At 39.9% G+C, this 18,783-nt stretch overlaps 1 protein-coding gene and 1 long non-coding RNA gene across 2 annotated transcripts in view; one reads left to right on the top strand and one right to left on the bottom strand.

Moving 5' to 3' along the window:
* YAF2 (YY1 associated factor 2) overlaps window positions 1–17,025 on the bottom strand; it is a 46,434-nt gene extending 29,409 nt beyond the window's left edge. The window contains exons 1-2 of the mRNA XM_038405391.2: window positions 16,835–17,025; window positions 16,457–16,582 (exon numbers count right to left, since the gene is read on the bottom strand). Of these exons, the coding sequence (XP_038261319.1) occupies window positions 16,457–16,582; window positions 16,835–16,860 (152 nt within the window). The 5' untranslated portion in view covers window positions 16,861–17,025. The remainder of the gene's footprint in view (window positions 1–16,456; window positions 16,583–16,834) is intronic.
* A 108-nt stretch (window positions 17,026–17,133) lies between these two features.
* LOC119857064 lies at window positions 17,134–18,496 on the top strand. The gene is made up of 3 exons (XR_006274960.1): window positions 17,134–17,268; window positions 17,500–17,578; window positions 18,223–18,496. It is a non-coding gene; the product is annotated as an uncharacterized LOC119857064 (long non-coding RNA).
* The last annotated feature ends 287 nt before the right edge of the window (window positions 18,497–18,783 follow it).

Below are 18,783 nucleotides of genomic sequence, written 5' to 3'. Positions count from 1 at the left end.
ACAGGACAGGCCCAACAAAGAAAACAACAGAACGCCACTAGCCATCACCTTCAGCCCCCAACTAAAACCTCTCCAACGCATCATCAAGGATCTACAACCTATCCTGAAGGACGAGCCATCGCTCTCTCAGATCTTGGGAGACAGACCAGTCCTTGCTTACAGACAGCCCCCCAATCTGAAGCAAATACTCACCAGCAACCACACACCACACAACAGAACCACTAACCCAGGAACCTATCCTTGCAACAAAGCCCGTTGCCAACTCTGTCCACACATCTATTCAGGGGATACCATCATAGGGCCTAATCACATCAGCCACACTATCAGAGGCTCGTTCACCTGCGCATCTACCAATGTGATATATGCCATCATGTGCCAGCAATGCCCCTCTGCCATGTACATTGGCCAAACTGGACAGTCTCTACGTAAAAGAATGAATGGACACAAATCAGACGTCAAGAATTATAACATTCAAAAACCAGTTGGAGAACACTTCAATCTCTCTGGTCACTCGATCACAGACCTAAGAGTGGCTATACTTCAACAAAAAAGCTTCAAAAACAGACTCCAACGAGAGACTGCTGAATTGGAATTAATTTGCAAACTGGATACAATTAACTTAGGCTTGAATAGAGACTGGGAATGGATGAGTCATTACACAAAGTAAAACTATTTCCCCATGGTATTTCTCCCTCCCACCCCACCCCCCACTGTTCCTCTGATATTCTTGTTAACTGCTGGAATTAGCCTACCTGCTTGTCACCATGAAAGGTTTTCCTCCTTCCCCCCCCCCCCCGCTGTTGGTGATGACTTGTCTTAAGTGATCACTCTCCTTACAGTGTGTATGATAAACCCATTGTTTCATGTTCTCTGTGTGTGTGTATATAAATCTCTCCTCTGTTTTTTCCACCAAATGCATCCGATGAAGTGAGCTGTAGCTCACGAAAGCTTATGCTCTAATAAATTTGTTAGTCTCTAAGGTGCCACAAGTACTCCTTTTCTTTATACAAATTAAGAAGTATTCAAAACCTTTTAAAAATTGTCTTTTGAACTGTGGTCCACAGAACATTTGCAATGGACCTCACATGGTGATGGCTCTCCCTATTTCTATCCACTAAGTTATACTAAAAGAAGCTATAATTACATTAAATACCTTAATATTGCTTTCTATATAAGCAATTGTTGTCATTGCCACAGGAATGTAATTGAATCACCAATGAGAGAAGAGGTAGTCTGCAGATTGTGATGGGAGTGGCAATGGCCAGTGACCAATCTCTCTACAAAGATGTAGCCTGCAAAATACAAATGTTTGAGAACCCCAAATATACGAAACTATGTTTACCTTTCAATGTTACATAAGCATTGCTACTAATGACAACACACAGCCATCTTCTGAGTAACTAGTCTTCCGTAGCTCTACATTAGGACAGTGCATGATAAGACTATCTTCAACATTTATTAATTTACTTAACTAATCCAAATGATTTTCTTCCCTTTTTATTCTCATTACCATTATATGCCATATTGGTTAAGGCAAGTTGCATTGCTTAGGTAAATTATACAACAGTCCTAGCAATGCAAACAATGGAACTAGTGGCCTAAACGGTGCTATGGAACTCTTAGTAGACCAAACCCATACCCTGAATACACACAAATTATATTGTATCTCTGTATTTGCTACATTAAAAAAAAAAAAAAAATCTAACCTCCAAACCACCCCAGATTTCCAACAGTGACTGACTTCCAGTACCTTAAGATTCCTAGCCATTTTGTTGTGTTAAGTATTTACTTGGAATTCATCCATTTACTACATTTCTAGCAATTGTGTCTTTCTATAAAAGCTGATTTAATTAGAAGAGACGTACAGGTCCCATATGGTTTTATCAGTCACTGTATAAACATGCGGAAAACTACCCCTTGAGGCAGTGTCCCTATTTAATCATTCCCTTAAAGCACATACTGCCCTATTTTCCAGATGGCATTTAACAGATGAGGCCAGCACGCATCCTGTAGGGGACTGCTACACTGCACAACAGTCCATCCCGAGAAAGAAATATCCATTTCAGCAGCTTTAGAAAACCCAAATTTACATTCATGGATCTATTTAAAAAAAAAAAATAAAAAAAAAAAGCAGCAACCTAATGTTCTTTAGCTGTGTTACAGAAAGTATTTTAACTTCTCATATACTGGTATTACAACTGATTTTTCCCTCCAAAAAAAGTATTTTTGTATGGTCCACTGGTATGCAGCAAAGTGATGTTTAGAATTCAAATATGTTTTCTAACTAGAAAGAAATGTAGGTTCACATAATAAATACTGGAATACACTTGTTAAAAAAATAATAACTAAAAGGAGTACGGATCTCAGCCAGCTACTATTTATTAGAAAACAAAAGGCGAAATGGAAGGGCGCTAGAAGGGTCAGAAATCTTAGTTTCCTTCATAACAACCTCTTAGAAGAAAGCCTTTGGGAGTCTGCAGAGCAGGCAGCTGGTATAGACCCCCAGATCTGTGGGATTTATGGGAACATGACCTCTCCCAACACACACACGTAGGGTTTATCTCCAGAGGTACAGTTATTATTGCTCAAAGCAGGGTTAATATTGGGTATAAATATCCATAACTCTTCTGGAGAGGAAGGAGGAGGGAATGTGGACAATACTGCTTTTTCTTCAGCTCACAGTGGGGAGTTTAAGAGAAGATGATGCCACAGAAGCAGCATCCTCAACTTCTCTGCCCCTCTCCGCATGCAAGCGGATACAAGCTCTTCTTCTCAGAAAGCATAAGGGGCAATCTGACCCTATATTTGTAAGCAACAGTCAAGTTGACCTTTTATCTAATTCTTTAGAGTTGGTAGTTCTACTTTTTAAATGAACGATAGATTTAGATGCTCTTTTTCCATGGGGGGGGAAAAAATCAATTTTTGTGTTCTAATTATGGCAGAGCCAAACACTATGGAATAGCCAAGTTTAAAGGACAAGTCATTGCTTTCAAATGAAAGCTGGAAAGATGGAGGAGTTTTCTAGTTGATGGTGGCCCTTCCCCAAACCTTTCAAGAAAATAAATAATGCAAGCTGGTCATTCCCCTTAGATGATGGTAGAGAAGCTTTCTTCCTACCAATATCATCTCTGTCTTATCTAAATTAATCTTGACTCAGGTATTCATTCAAATCTCTATATCTCTCAGACCATGCAACAGCAAGATAGCTGAAGAAGAGACTGGTGACACTAACACCAAATTTATTAATCCCACTTGCACACATTTAAAAAAAAAATTAAATTATATTAACACACCCCATTTAGGTGAAAGAGTGAAGGATAACAGAAGAGCCAGAATCCTTAGAATACTCATTAGGACCTATAGCAGTCCTTGTAGAAGCATCCCAGGAGTAAACTCCCTAGTTTTTTTTGTTTTGTTTTTTAAATGCGCTTCAATACCAAAGTGACAGATGCCTTACAAATAGCTAAGATAGATCAACAGGATTCAGCAAAACCCTGACCTGGAAGAGAACATAAAATAGTCACCGATAAAGTCTGCATATGACAAAAGATTAGGAGGTGGTAAATAATGGAGAGAAATAATATCAGGCCAGTAATAGAGAGTGATGTGGATTGCTTGGTAAGCTGGTTGCAAGTAAACAACATGGATTTTAATACAGCTAAATGTAAATATATACATTTAGGACCAAAGAACATAAGCCATACTTGTAAGATGGGGGATTCTATCCTGGAAAGCAGTGACTCTGAAAAAGATTTGGGGATCATACTGAATAATCAGCTGAATATGATTTCCCAGTACAATGCAAAAAAGAGCTAATGTGATCCTTGGATGCAAAAAGAGGGAAATCTTGAGACAGGTTATTTTACCTCTGTATTTTGCATTGGTGAGCCCAGTGCTGGAATAGTGTGGCCAGTTCTGGTGTCCACAATTCAAGAAGGATGCTGATAAACTGGAGAGTGTTCAGAGAAGAGCCACGAGAATGATCAAAAAAATTAGATAACACGCCTTATAGTAATGACTCAAGGAGCTCAATTTATTTAGCTTAAAGAGAAGGTTAAGGGGCAACTTGATTATAATCTATAAGTACTTACATGGGGAACAAATATTTGTTAATGGGCTCTTCAACCTTGCAAACAAATGTCCAATGGCTGGAAGATGAGGCTAGATAAATTCAGCCTGGAAACAAGGCATATATGTTTAACTGAAAGAGTAATTTATCACTGGAACAATTTACTAAGGGATTTGATGGATTCTCAATTTTTAAATCAAGATTGGAATTCTTTTTATTTTTAAAAAAAAGATATGCTCTAGTTCAGAAAGGATTATTTTGGGGAAGTTCTCTGGCTTTGTCTTATACAGGAAATCAGACTGTCATTAGATGATCATAATGGTCTCTTCTTGCCCTGGAGTCTATGAATCCCTCCTATCCAATAGATCCTCAGATGTTTTTCTTTCATCTCTCCAAACCCCTTCAATTATGCCAATGTTATCCAGCATACCATTTGCATCAGATGGGCCCTTTGGGAAACATCTACCAACTGTGTAAAAGGAGGGTTGAACAAACACTTGAAGTATTGGGATCTAGAAGGCCAAGAACAGCAATAAATAGGGATTTTCCAATAGCTCTAACTTCATCAGTTCCAGCGATAATAGGGAGGGGGAGAAAAGGCCTTTCCCTTGACAGAGTGTGAAGTAATCTGATTCCTATTTCTTTATCATCATAGTTCATGTTCTTGCAGAAATTCAAGGTGTCAGGGAAAATTACTAGGACTGTCAAGCGATTAAAAAAAATTAATCGCGATTAATCGTGCGAACAAATAATAATAGGATACCATTTATTTAAATATTTTTGGATGTTTTTCTACATTTTCAAATAAACTGATTTCAATTACAACACAGAATACAAAGTGTACAGTGCTCACTTTATTTTTGATTACAAATATTTTCACTGTAAAAAACAAAATAAATAGTATTTTTCAATTCATCTAAGTACAGTAGTGTAATCTTTTTATCATGAAAGTTGAACTTACAAATGTAGAGTTATGTACAAAAACCACTGCATTCAAAAATAAAACAATGTAATACTTTGGAACATACAAAATGTAATTTTTTTGTTACATAACTGCACTCAAAAACAAAACAATGTAAAAGTTCAGAGCGTACTAGTCCACTAAGTCCTACCTGAGCCAATCGCTCAGATAAATAAGTTTGGTTACAATTTGAAGGAGATAAAGTTGCCCGCTTCTTGTTCACAATGCCACCTGAAAGTGAAAACAGGAGTTTGCATGGCACTCTTGTAGCCGGCATCACAAGATATTTATATGCCAGATGCGCTAAAGGTTCATATGTCCCTTCGTGCTCCAACCATAAGTCCAGAGGACATGTCCATACTGATGATGGGGTTTGCTCGATAATAATCCAAAGCAGAGCGGACTGACATATGTTCATTTTCATCATCTGAGTCAGATGCCGCCAGCAGGTCGATTTTCGTTCTTTTTGGTGGTTCAAGTTTGGTAGCTTCCTCATCTGAGTGTTGCTCTTTTAAGACTTCTGAAAGCATGCTCCACACCCCGTCCCGATCAGATTTTGGAAGGCACTTCAGATTCTTAAACCTTGGGTTGAGTGCTGTAGCTATTTTTAGAAATCTCACATCGATACCTTCTTTGTGTTTTGTCAAATCTGCTGTGAAAGTGTTCTCAAAATGAACAACATGTGCTGGGTCATCATCCAAGACTGCTATAACATGAAATATATGGCAGAATGCAGGTAAAACAGAGCAGGAGACATACAATTCTCCCCCAAGCAGTTCAATCACAAATGTAATTAACGTATTATTTTTTTTAACAAGAGTTATCAGCATGGAAGCATGTCTGCTGGAATGGTGGCATATATGGCTCGTAAATACCTTGCAACACTGGCTACAAAAGAGCCATGCAAATGCCTATTCTCATTTTCAGGTGACATTGTAAATAAGAAGCAGGCAGCAGCATCTCTCGTAAACTTAAACAAACGTGTTTGTCTTAGCAATTGGCTGAACAAGAACTAGGACTGAGTGGACCCATAGGCTCTAAACTTGTATATTGTTTTGTTTTTGAGTGCAGTTATGTAACAAAAAAAAAAATCTACATTTGTAAATTACACTTTCACAATAAAGAGTGCACTATAGTACTTGTATGAGGTGAATTGAAAAATACTATCATTTTACAGTGCAAACATTAATAAATAATATGAAGTGAGCATGATACACTTCGTATTCTGTTGTAATAGAAATCAATATATTTGAAAATGTAGAAAAACATCCAAAAATATGTAATAAATTTCAATTAGTATTCTATTGTTTAACAGTGCAATTAAACTTTAATTTTTTAAACATGATTAATTTTTTTAGTTATCGCATGAGTTAACTGTGACCAATCGACAGCCCTAAAAGTTACCTAAGCTTCACTTCACGCTCCTCAACACAAAGCTGGTTGTCAATAAAACCAACATCTTCTGTGACTTGATCTCAGATGAAACCTCTAATCTAGTTTGCATTAACCAGACATATTTGTATGATATAGCTCATGTAGTACTAGAACAACTTTTGCATTTAAATTCAAATGAAATGTGTTTTTGTTTGTTTTTTTACACACACAGATACAGGAGAAATCAGGAGATGGTTACATAAAACAGTCAAAATATCAAGTTCATCATTTTTGAAAAACCATGTTTTGAAAAGAACATGGGTTGAAATCTATCAGTTAGGTTTAAGATATTGTCGAGGACTTTTTTTGGTTCGTGTCCTCGACAATATCAAACATGTTTAACACTCACAGAGCTAATTCTGAAAAACAGGCTATAAATATTTTTCAAACCCACTACTTCAAGTCTGTTCTTCTGTTGAACAGCTAATTATGACCTCTTTTCTTCCCATACAAACTGTTCCTAACAGTGTTCAAAATAAAGATAGCACCCCATAATGATACAAGAACTTCATTTCATTTGACTACTTGTGCAAAAATAAAGCTTTCTGAAACTCAAAGTTCAATTATGTTTTTCATAAAAAATTTAAAAAAAAATCAGCACTGTGATGCAGATTTAACAAAGGTCATGTAAACCTTAAGAGTCCAGTTCAGTATTTCCGACTCTTAATGGTTACGTATAGAATGAGAGGAAGCTATTTACTTATGAGATACTCAGCTCTTCCTCATAATAATTTCATATTGAAGAAGATCAATGACATAAGCAGTCATATACATTACAATGTCTTTGTAATACATTTATAAATTTGTCTTCAGTCTCAACACTTGCAAATATTTCTTTCAAAAACTGCCATATGTGCATGCAAATGCAAGCCCTTTTGGCTTGTCAATACACCAAGCTTGATACAGTCACATATTTTGTAAAATCAGCATAGCAGCCAATTCTCCTCCTCCCCCCCAAGAAATACAAATCTGAGTACTGGAAGACACAAGAAGAGTCCTTAATAAGCTGCTGTAACCCAGACATGTTAAAACTCAGATATGTTCTGCCCATCAGCACTGAGAGGTACTGCATTTCAAAAGAAATAAATATACCAGATTTGGTTAAATGTAACTAATTTGTAATTGTAAATATCCAGATGGCACATGACCAAACATATTTCACATGTTTTAGGAAGAAAAATGACCCTGATAACCAGCTTTAAAAAAAAAAAAAGTATTTGATTTATAATTTCTCAGTGCATATAAAGCCACATGAGAGATCCAAATGGAAATCTGTATCTCACATTTACAAAAAGAAAAGGAGTACTTGTGGCACCTTAGAGACTAACAAATTTATTAGAGCATAAGCTTTCGTGAGCTACAGCTCACTTCATCGGATGCTGTAGCTCACGAAAGCTTATGCTCTAATAAATTTGTTAGTCTCTAAGGTGCCACAAGTATTCCTTTTCTTTTTGCGAATACAGACTAACACGGCTGCTACTCTGAAACCTGTCACATTTACAAGTTTACCAGAAACAGCCCAGTCTTTTTAAAACACATGCAGAAATCTAGTGACCCAGATCTTAGAATCATAGATCCTCTGCTACAGCCAAGAAATGCACAACAAATGTCTGGAGGGGTAGGGGTTCAAAGGTGGCCTTGGAGCACCTCGCTTCCTAGCCCAGTTGTGCAAAATTGTCAGTCTGCTGGTATAACTCAGTGATGTCTTTTGCTTTCCTCAAAATCATGCTGGGTGGAAGAGGCAATCCTATAACCGAGATCAGCAGAGCATAAGGATACTCCAGCCATGCTCCCTTTTTTCCATTATATCCCTATTTCAGCAGTGGAATCTGATGGGCTGCAGCTCTATGCCTCTAGAAGCTCCCCTGAAACTGGGGTGATCCTCAAATACCGATCTACATCTTTTTTGCATTATCATTGTACAGTAGAACCTCAGTCATGAACACTAGTGGTTGAACAATAGTGGTTGTTCATAACTCTGAAATGTTCGTAACTCTAAACAAAACGTTACGGTTGTTCTTTCAAAAATTTACAACTTAACATTGACTTAATACAGTTTTAAAACTTTACTGCAGAAGAAAAATGCTGCTTTTAACCATCTTAATTTAAATGAAACAAGCACAGAAACAGTTTCCTTGTCTTGTCAAGTTTTTTTTTTTTAAACTTTCCTTTTATTTTTAGTAGTTTACGTTTAACACAGTACTGTACAGTATTTGCTTCTCTTTTTTTTGGTCTCTGCTGCCTGATTGCTTACTTCCTGTTCCAATTGAGGTGTGCGGTTGACTAGTCAGTTCATAACTTTGAGGTCCTACCGTAGTGCAAAGCCGGTGGCCCAACATGTTTATTAAAGAGTGCTACATTTTATAAAATGTCAGAATCCACACAAAAACCCAAATCAATTTTTCTTTGGGTTTGTATAGCTTTCAACCAATTTGCAGTTTAGAAGCCAGATGAAATTTTTACTAAATTCAAAGCAAGCAATACAAGTAATTTAAAGATCAATTTGGGAGTAATAAGCCCTAAAGCGTAACTTCAGAAATATTCTTCAAGAAACCATAACTATTTAACTTTATATATCAGTGGTTTTCAACCTTTTTTCATTTGCGGACCCCTAAATATTTCGTATGGAGGTGCAGACGACCCCTTTGAAAAGCTTAGACATAGTCTACGGACCCCCAGGGGTCCGCAGACCATAACTTGAAAAAACACTGTTATATAGCAATTCTGCTGTTCTCATACTCCTAAAGAATACTATTTGAAATTACAATAATAAAAGTATGGTTTAGATTTCTACCTATTTAGTTAGTTTGACATACCACTTAATTTTGTTAAATCTAAAGAAAGCCACCTATTAAATGGAAAGCCTCTTTAATTACATTTTAAAAACTATGTTAAAAGAATGTTGTTTACTTTACAGAGTTAAGCACCAGAAAGTTAGGAAAAGCCAGATTTACAGTTGCCAATGCAACCTTAATTCTGCCCCCTTGTGTGTTTATCCAGTGCAATAAATGAAACAGGGATTGAAAGGGAGGGTGGACAGCCGTGGGGGGTGTAGCATGCGATCAATTAAAAGCAGAACTAAGATTACATGAGCAACCTTACATCTCACATTTTTTAACTTTTGACCACTTAACTTTGCAACTCAAACAACATTATTTTAACATACTTTGGTTGGTTGATACAATTTCCTAGGGGGGTTATTTTCAAAAGGAAAAAGAAACAAAAATTCTATTAGGTACAACTCTAACAAGCCCTTCATCAAGCATCTTCAGCAGGGTTTGAATCCCGAATATTTAGCACTGCAGCATAGACGTCCATCACTTGAACTACAGGCCTAACTACTTTAGCTGTGAGGAGAAGACTTATTACAGTGCATGTGTGTGGAGGAAGATGAGCCACAGGGACCATGTGTTGGGTTCATAGGGGGTGGTCCTGGTAAGCCAGCTCAGTTCTCTTTCCCTTTCTCCTACCCCCACCCAGAGTTGGGAGGACATCTGCCCCACGTGGTACCATTAGGTAGGTACAGGAGGGAGGGGGAACAGGCATCTACTCCCAGGGATCCCACTGCTGTGTCCACCGGTGCTTGGGGAGTGATGTGGTCTTGGTATTTTAGAATATTTTCATGTTCTGTTATTTTCATAGATACTAACGTCAGAAGGGACCGTTCTGATCATCTAGTCCGACCTCCTGCCCAACGCAGGCCACAGAATCTCACCCACCCACTCCTACGAAAAACCTCACCTATGTCTGAAAAAAGAAAAGGCGTACTTGTGGCACCTTAGAGACTAACAAATTTATTAGAGCATAAGCTTTCGTGAGCTACAGCTCACTTCATCGGATGCATTGCATCGTAATGCATCCGATGAAGTGAGCTGTAGCTCACGAAAGCTTATGCTCTAATAAATTTGTTAGTCTCTAAGGTGCCACAAGTACGCCTTTTCTTTTTGCGAATACAGATTAACAGGGCTGCTACTCTGAAACCACCTATGTCTGAGTTATTGAAGTCCTCAAATTATGGTTTAAAGACTTCAAGGAGCAGAGAAGCCTCCCTCAAGTGATCCCTGCCCCATGCTACAGAGGAAGGCGAAAAACCTCCAGGGCCTCTCCAATCTGCCCTGGAGGAAAATTCCTTCCCGACCCCAAATATGGCGATCAGCTAAACCCTCAGCATATGGGCAAGATTCACCAGCCAGATACTACAGAAAATTCTTTCCTGGGTAACTCAGATCCATCCATCTAATATCCCATCTCAGGGGATTAGGCCTATTTACCCTGAATATTTAAAGATCAATTAATTACCATAAATCACATTATCCCATCATACCATCTCCTCCATAAACTTATCGAGTAGAATCTTAATGCCAGATAGATCTTTTGCCCCCACTGCTTCCCTTGGAAGGCTATTCCAAAACTTCACTCCTCTGATGGTTAGAAACCTTCGTCTAATTTCAAGTCTAAACTTCCTGGTGGCCAGTTTATACCCATTTGTTCTTGTGTCCACATTGGTACTGAGCTTAAATAATTCCTCTCCCTCTCCTGTATTTATCCCTCTGATATATTTATAGAGAGCAATCATATCTCCCCTCAACCTTCTTTTAGTTAGGCTAAACAAGCCAAGCTCCTTAAGTCTCCTTTCATAAGACAAGTTTTCTATTCCTCGGATCATCCTAGTAGCCCTTCTCTGTACCTGCTCCAGTTTGAATTCATCCTTTTTAAACGTGGGAGACCAGAACTGCACACAGTATTCCAGGTGAGATCTCACTAGTGCCTTGTATAACGGTACTAAAACTTCCTTATCCCTACTGAAAATACCTCTCCTGATGCATCCCAAAACTGCATTAGCTTTTTTCCACAGCCATATCACATTGGCGGCTCATAGTCATCCTATGAGCAACCAATACTCCAAGGTCCTTCTCCTCTTCCGTTACTTCTAATTGATGCGTCCCCAGTTATAACTAAAATTCTTGTTATTAATCCCTAAATGCATAACCTTATACTTCTCACTATTAAATTTCATCCTATTACTATTACTCCAGTTTACAAGGTCATCCAGATCCTCCTGTATAATATCCCGATCCTTCTCTGAATTGGCAATACCTCCCAGCTTTGTATCATCTGCAAACTTTATGAGCACACTCCCACTTTTTGTGCCGAGATCAGTAATAAAAAGATTAAATAAGATTGGTCCCAAAACTGATCCCTGAAGAACTCCACTGGTAATCTCCCTCCAGCCTGACAGTTCGCCTTTCAGTAGGACCTGTTGTAGTCTTCCCTTTAACCAATTCCTTATCCACCTTTTGATGTTCATATTGATCCCCATCTTTTCCAATTTAACTAATAATTCCCCATGTGGCATGGTATCAAATGCCTTACTGAAATCTAGGAAAATTAGATCCACTGCGTTTCCTTTGTCTAAAAAATCTGTTACTTTCTCAACGAAGGAGATCAGGTTGGTTTGGCACGATCTACCTTTTGTAAAACCATTTGTATTTTGTCCCATTTACCATTGACTTCAATGTCCTTAACTAATTACTCCTTCAAAATTTTTTCCAGGACCTTGCATACTACAGATGTCAAACTAATTGGCCTGTAGTTACCCGGATCACTTTTTTTCCTTTCTTAAAAATAGGAACTATATTAGCAATTCTCCAAGTATTCGGTACGACTCCTGAGTTTACAGATTCATTAAAAATTCTTGCTAATGGCCTTGCAATTTCAGGTGCCAATTCCTTTAATATTCTTGGATGAAGATTATCTGGACCCCCCGATTTAGTCCCATTAAGCTGTTTGAGTTTCGCTTCTACCTCAGATATGGTAATATCTACCTCCATATCCTCATTCCCATTTGTCATGCTACCATTATCCCTAATATCCTCTTTAGCCTTATTAAAGACGAGGCAAAGTATTTGTTTAGATTTTGGCATGGTGCCACAATTTTCCTGAGCACTGGCAAGTGACAAAAAGTAACGATTTTCAGCTCTTTATATCTCGGCAAAATGTGAGCAGAATTTCATGGGACAAATGAAAAAGGCACTTAATTTAACTGTAGGGCTCTCCCCCTGCTAAATTTCAAAGGCTTGGTACAAGCAACAGAGGTTTCAGAGTTTCTCAAAAGAGATCAGAAGAATCTTTTATAATGGAAAGTATTAGGCAACCTAAATATAGAGGTCACTACCAGTTCCTTCTCTAAAGCAATATCTTAGTGCTCTGTTGAATTTTAGTGAGAGATTCGGCTGCATAAGGCATGATTAATATTGTCTTATACACACATATACAGCATCTTTCACCAGAAAGTTCCCAAAATGTTTTACTAAGGACATAGAGAAATCACTTCATTCTGCATTGAAATGCAGTTCCCTATGCGGTGGAACACAATAACTTAGCACCCAGCAACTACAAACAACGTAGGTTAGAAAGTAAATAAAAATACTATATCTACAGGAAGAATTTTAGGTCATGAGTGAAGTTACCCAAAACGGAATCCGGCCTTACTATCCAAAGTAATGGAATTTTTAACTTACAGACAAGACCTTTGTTTTATGTCTTATCCAAATAGCAGTATATTGAAGCCTGGCACCATGCTACGGCACTGGTTTAGTGTTAACAAAAGGAAAAAAAAGAGTGCTACCTAATGAATCACATCACTTCCTGCAGCATCCAGAATTTCTCTGGGAGGTCTCCCATCCAAGTACCGCCCACTTTAACCACGTAAGATGATACTGCCACAAAGTTAATTTCACTCCATGATACAATCTGCTGTTATTCATTTTTATTATAGTTCAAAAATATATTAAAATATAATGCAAAAACAAAAACCCCACATTTATATTGGTTTTACTTATCTTTTTATAAAATCATAATCAATGCCTATCTACTAGAATAAAAAAAGTCAAACTTTGTAGAAATGTAAAAAAACACCATTATTCTACAGTGAAAACATGAAAAGGCTTAAAGTATTTATTATTATTATATTAATATTGAAACTATGAAAATTCAAAATCTCATTTTCAGCTGTTCTCCAGTGACTTTCAAAAATACAACATTATTCACGGTCTGTAGTTGTCTGCACTTTTTCCCTGCAATTCTGAGTTAATTTAGTGAAATTTAGCATTCACAAAATGCAAAAATCTAAAAAGGTCAAGTACCAAGTAGGAAATTTCTCTGCACTGAATCGCCAAGGCACCTCAACAATGGTCTACAATGACCTAAAAGGCAGTCATACCACACAGTAAAAAAATTGACAGTGTTTTTGAGATGTGAACTAATGCCTATTCAGAACTATAATGAAGCTATCAATTTTACTTACAAAAATATTATACTCTGAAGCAAAAGGCTACAGAATTCATCCACTACTCTCTAACAAAAGTGTTATTTTAGGAGTGACTAGTCTTCCCTCTGATTAAAAACATTTTTTTTTTGTATGAACTACTTGGAACACATTTTCAAAAGGTCCTCACTCTAGCCTCTAAGGCTCCTATAACTGGATCCATGAATGGACTCTAATAAGTCCAATGAAGTTCTTCATGGGCACAGGGGTCCACCAGCACAAATCCAAATGCAGGATTAGGGCTTAATTTGTGCACACAAATGTAATTGAACATGTGAATCAACTATCTGTATATATGACTGGCATGTATAAATTCAGGACTTTGCACACATGGTACTGTAAACACAACTTAGAAGGCTGGTTTTGAAAATGTGACTAAGTCTTATGGCAAGAAATCCATAAATCTAGTCGGTTACACATTTGTTTTAAGTTTTAAGTGGGGAAACAAAAATCCATGGATTTACTGAAATCCTGCATATCAGAACATCACTGAACAAGGAAAAACAAAATTAGGTTTTTGTTTCTTTTTAAAATACTGTAGAATAAAGCAATGATAGCATTGGTTTCTCATAGCTGCCTCTCTAGCCAACGCCACCTGTAGATTCTAATACTTTTCTCCCAAATGATTTTTTTAGTGTAATAAAATACTAATTTAATTGGCTTTGAGTCCTTAATGAAGTTTAGGAGAAGCTGTCATCTTCACTTGTATTAAACTGGTTTGGGAAATTTTGCTTTCACTCTTCCGGCATTGTAACTTTTTATGGATGCTGTCTGACTATTAAAACGTATGTCTGCAGTGCTGTTGTACCCATGTTGGTCCCAGGATAGTAGATGGGGGTGAAGTAATTTTTATAGGACCAACTTCTGTTGGTGAAAAAGAGAGGCTGTCGCGCTTACCCTGAGCTCTTGTTCAGGTTTGGGAAGCTTGTCTCTTTCACCAAAAGTTGGTCCAGTATAAGGATATTACCTCACCCACCTTGCTTCTATTAAAGATGTATAGTTGATTAAATTCTCTGAAAACTGACAAAGTGACTTAAGCAGAAAGCCAGTCTCATTTTAATTTAAAGTTAGCTTTGAAAAAATACTTTAAAATTCATTATGGTTTTTTACAAATCTACAACAAGGTTGTCAAAAAAACAAAAAAACAAAAAAAAAAACACAAAAACCAACAACCACTCCCCCCCCAAAAATGAAAAAAAACCCAGGCAGATGTCTCTATTCCTGAAGTTATTTTACTCAATTCTACACAGTTTTGTATTCTAACATTGACTTACCATAAATTCATTGTAAAAGTCATATTCAATATTGTTATTGTTTATGTCTGGAATGAAGTTCTTATAACTCCTGATAAGACTGCGACTTCTATGGCCACTTAAACTTCTTTTGCTAACAGGATTAACTGATAAGGTATAATAGTAATAATAATAAAAGCTCATTAAATAAGTATTTTCTTATGCTAATGTGCAAAGGACTCTACAACTGCACTCTTGTTGGTTTTATAGAATTATCCATCCTCTAATGCATGTTCTAAACCAGGAGCAATCAATAGGCAGACTGTGGGCCAAATGTGGACTGCCAGACGCTTTTGAACAGACACCAAAATCTTTTTATTTACTTATCATCATTATTGGGGGGGGGGATTATTATTATTATTTCCTCTGGAGTCTGGACCTTGCCTATACCCTAAGAAAAGTGGACCTAGACGAAAAATAAATTGACTATCCCTGTTCTAACTTATAACATTAGAACTATACAGATGTGTTGGATTCAAATAATTCCCAGCATGCTTTCTGAAAGAGTTCTAAAGGAAAAGGTTTTTCTGGGAAGTCACTGATTTTCAGACTGACTTTTCTGAATAACAAAACTCAGCCAATTTACATTTCTTTTATAAAAGTAGTAGGAGGGAATTGCCTCTGTAGAGATGGAATCTCTTAGATGGGGTTGAAAATCAACGGGACAGTTCTTTAACGCTAGAGATAAAACAAACAAAATGTAGGGATTTTTGTTTAGGTTTTTTGAGGAAATAGAATTAGGCTACGGCATAAAGAAAAAATACTGTTAATACAGGCAAATACTTTAGGTGAAATAGCATAAGGGTGACCCAGACCTGTCTTTCTGTCAATGAAAAAAAAAAAAAAAAAGAGAAAGTTTAACACATTGTACTTTGTACAGATAATTATTTTCAAGTTTTAATGTATAAAACGACCTCACTTTATGCTGCACAGAATTATTTTCATAATTAGGGGAATAAACCCCATAGGCATTATATTAAAAAATGTAACATTGCATGCGCTATTTTAGTACAACATACAAAAGGAAGCCTGCTTGGATACTACACGTTAATCAAAGCAGAAGATGTTAGTCAAGCCCAGGGAGCTCCCCTCCTCTTCCCTTCCAGAGGCTTTCAGAGCTGAATCAGCTAGTGTCTGGACAGGTATTCTGTTCATTTTATAAAGGACAATGCCTCTTAGCTGGCAGAGCCAAAGGGTTAAGCGAGTCTGGGATCAAACGCTGCTGCCTTTCTGGTCCCTGTCCCTGCAGCCCACGGGCGATAGGGTCCCCAATAAATCTGACCTAGTTCCTACCGCAGCAGGCGGCTCCCCGGCATGCCGGGGCTGCCGCGAGCTGCTCGCCGGCGGCCGGGCCGGGGTGGCCGGACACTCACCGGGTGGAGGTGCCCTTCCTCACATCGCACATCATGCACTTGAAGGCCTCGGCGCTGTTCCGGAAGGTGCACACGCTGCAGTCCCAGTAGCCCTCGTCCGAGGAGGGTTTCGGCTGCCGCTTCGGCCTGCAACACACACAACGAGGGGAGGGACAAAACAGGCAGGGCGGTGGGTCAGGCCCGGCTCCCGGCCCGGCCCGACCGCCCCCGCTGCAGCCCGGCTCCCGCGGCCGCCATGGCCGCTGCACGGCGGAGCCGGCTCGCCGCCGCCGCCGCCGCTGCTGCTGCTGCTGCCGGCGCAGGGTCGGGCCCGGCCAGGAGGCGCCGCTAATCCAGGGCGCGGGCGCTGCCGGCGCCAGGCCCCCGCGCCGCCCTTACCTGGTCGGGCTCTTCTTGTCTCCCATGCCGGCTGCAGACGCGACCCCGGCCCGGCCCTTTGTGTGTTTGTAAATAAGGAGGAGCGCGGGGGGCCCTGGCTCGAGCGGGGAGGAGGAGCCGCCGCCGCAACCTCCAGCTGTCGGGGAAACTCCGGCTCCCGCCGCCGCCCGCCGCCCCCTCCTCCCTCACGTGTCCCCCCGCCGCCAACCAGCGGCCGCCCGCAGCCCTCCGCGCCCCAGGCAGCGCGAGGCGGCAGGTTCGCATCGGCTGGCGGCGCCGGCCGGAGGGGCGCGGGCACGCGGCTGCGGTGAGCAGGCAGCCGCCAGGGGAAGCGGCCGGCGGGCGGAGGCGGCTAGGGCGGCCCGGGTCCCTCACCCCACACGGCGCGCGCTGTCGGGGTCGCCCTTTCACGGCCAGCGCCCGGGAGGCAGGCGGTAGGGAGATGGGAACTCGTGCGGGTGCGGGGCCAGCGGGTTGGGGGTCCCCGCCCCGCCGGGAGTGACGGCGTTGGGGTCTCCCGGGCCATTGTGTTGTCTCCTGCGCCTGTAACAGCTTGTCTAACAGCACATGGCAGGCAAGCTGCCAGGCGGGCTGAGAGACAGATCCCCTCTCCAGCGATGACATATGTATTTCATATAGGCCCTGCGTGTTTTGATGTATTACAGATGCAGCCTGCGTGAGCTGAAATACATGACAGAACCGTTTTCCTGTTACATGTAAATCAATGTCATCTCACCTAGGATGGTATGTAAATTACACACAATGCAAGATTGCAGCCAATCCTCATAAAGCCAGGACTGATCCAGAAAACCGCTCCCTTTCATCTCTTCAAACAACACCTCTTCCTGTGAGCCAGAGACCTGGCCTCATTTATCAGCTCCAGACGGGATAACTATAATTCCCTGAATATAAATATGAACGATACTAAGGTTGCAGGTAGTACAGAATGAGACAGCCCATTTTCTGCACGCGTTAGGCCACATCAGCACTGGCTCTTGGTCCACTTTCACTGCCGTTCAAGGCCTTGGGCATGCTCTTCATGGGTGGGGTGTAATAAAGAAAAGGAAAATGTAGGCAGAAAATCGAGAAGAATCTACTAATAGTGAGCTGTATTATACTAAAAGATTGTCTCCCCTGGGAAGCCTTGGGAGCCCCATTGCTTGGGGTATTCAGCATTTACCTAAAAGCACCACAGCCCCTCTCTCTGGACATTGCCAGAACTGGATACCTGTCCCCTGTGGCTGTAGCAGACAACTTGTTACCATATAAAGAATGAATATTGTTTTCTGTCTGGTGATCGCTGACCTCCATGCTCCTTACCTTGTTTCCCTCTCCCCGTCCTCACTTCTTCCTCTCCCTCAATGTCTACTTCTTCCTTTTCCCTGTAGCTTCCAGGGCCTGGTCTGCAACAGGGATGGAACCCAGAGATGCACTGCTAAGCTGGACATTTGGATACCGTGGAGAAATCTTTAGATTCGAAATGATGGTGGAACCTATGTCCTGGTGCCCTTTTATTTATAACAGTCTCTACTGTATATGTAACATTCTTTCCCCTTTGAAAAAGCAATTATTTTGCAATAACCCCTTTTTCTTGACCTTTTATCTGACATTATGAATTTTCCCAAAGAAATGAAAAGAAGCAAAATAAAACTCAGACCACTGCCTATGAAACACTTTGATAAACTGCTTTTTACTATGTTGCAATCTACGAGCAGCAGCTTTTCTCTTTCTTCTAAGGGACAATTTCCTGGAGAGTGTCATTTCTGATCAGCAGGGAGAGCAACAACTGCTAATCCCCAACTATCATTCCTAACTGCCCAGTAATCTTTCAGATTCCAGCATTCTGACCCTGCTCAAGATGCGTGAAATTTACCCACATGCAGAGCGCTAGCACAAGGCCTGTTTACCACTCAAGTCCCATGTAAGTCTTATTTTAAACGGTTAAGTGA

This window comes from Dermochelys coriacea, chromosome 1, assembly GCF_009764565.3.
Source record: "Dermochelys coriacea isolate rDerCor1 chromosome 1, rDerCor1.pri.v4, whole genome shotgun sequence".
Lineage (NCBI taxonomy): Eukaryota > Metazoa > Chordata > Testudines > Dermochelyidae > Dermochelys > Dermochelys coriacea.
The sequence above is the reverse complement of the archived record's forward strand: the minus strand, read 5'-3'. Positions and strand labels throughout refer to the sequence as shown.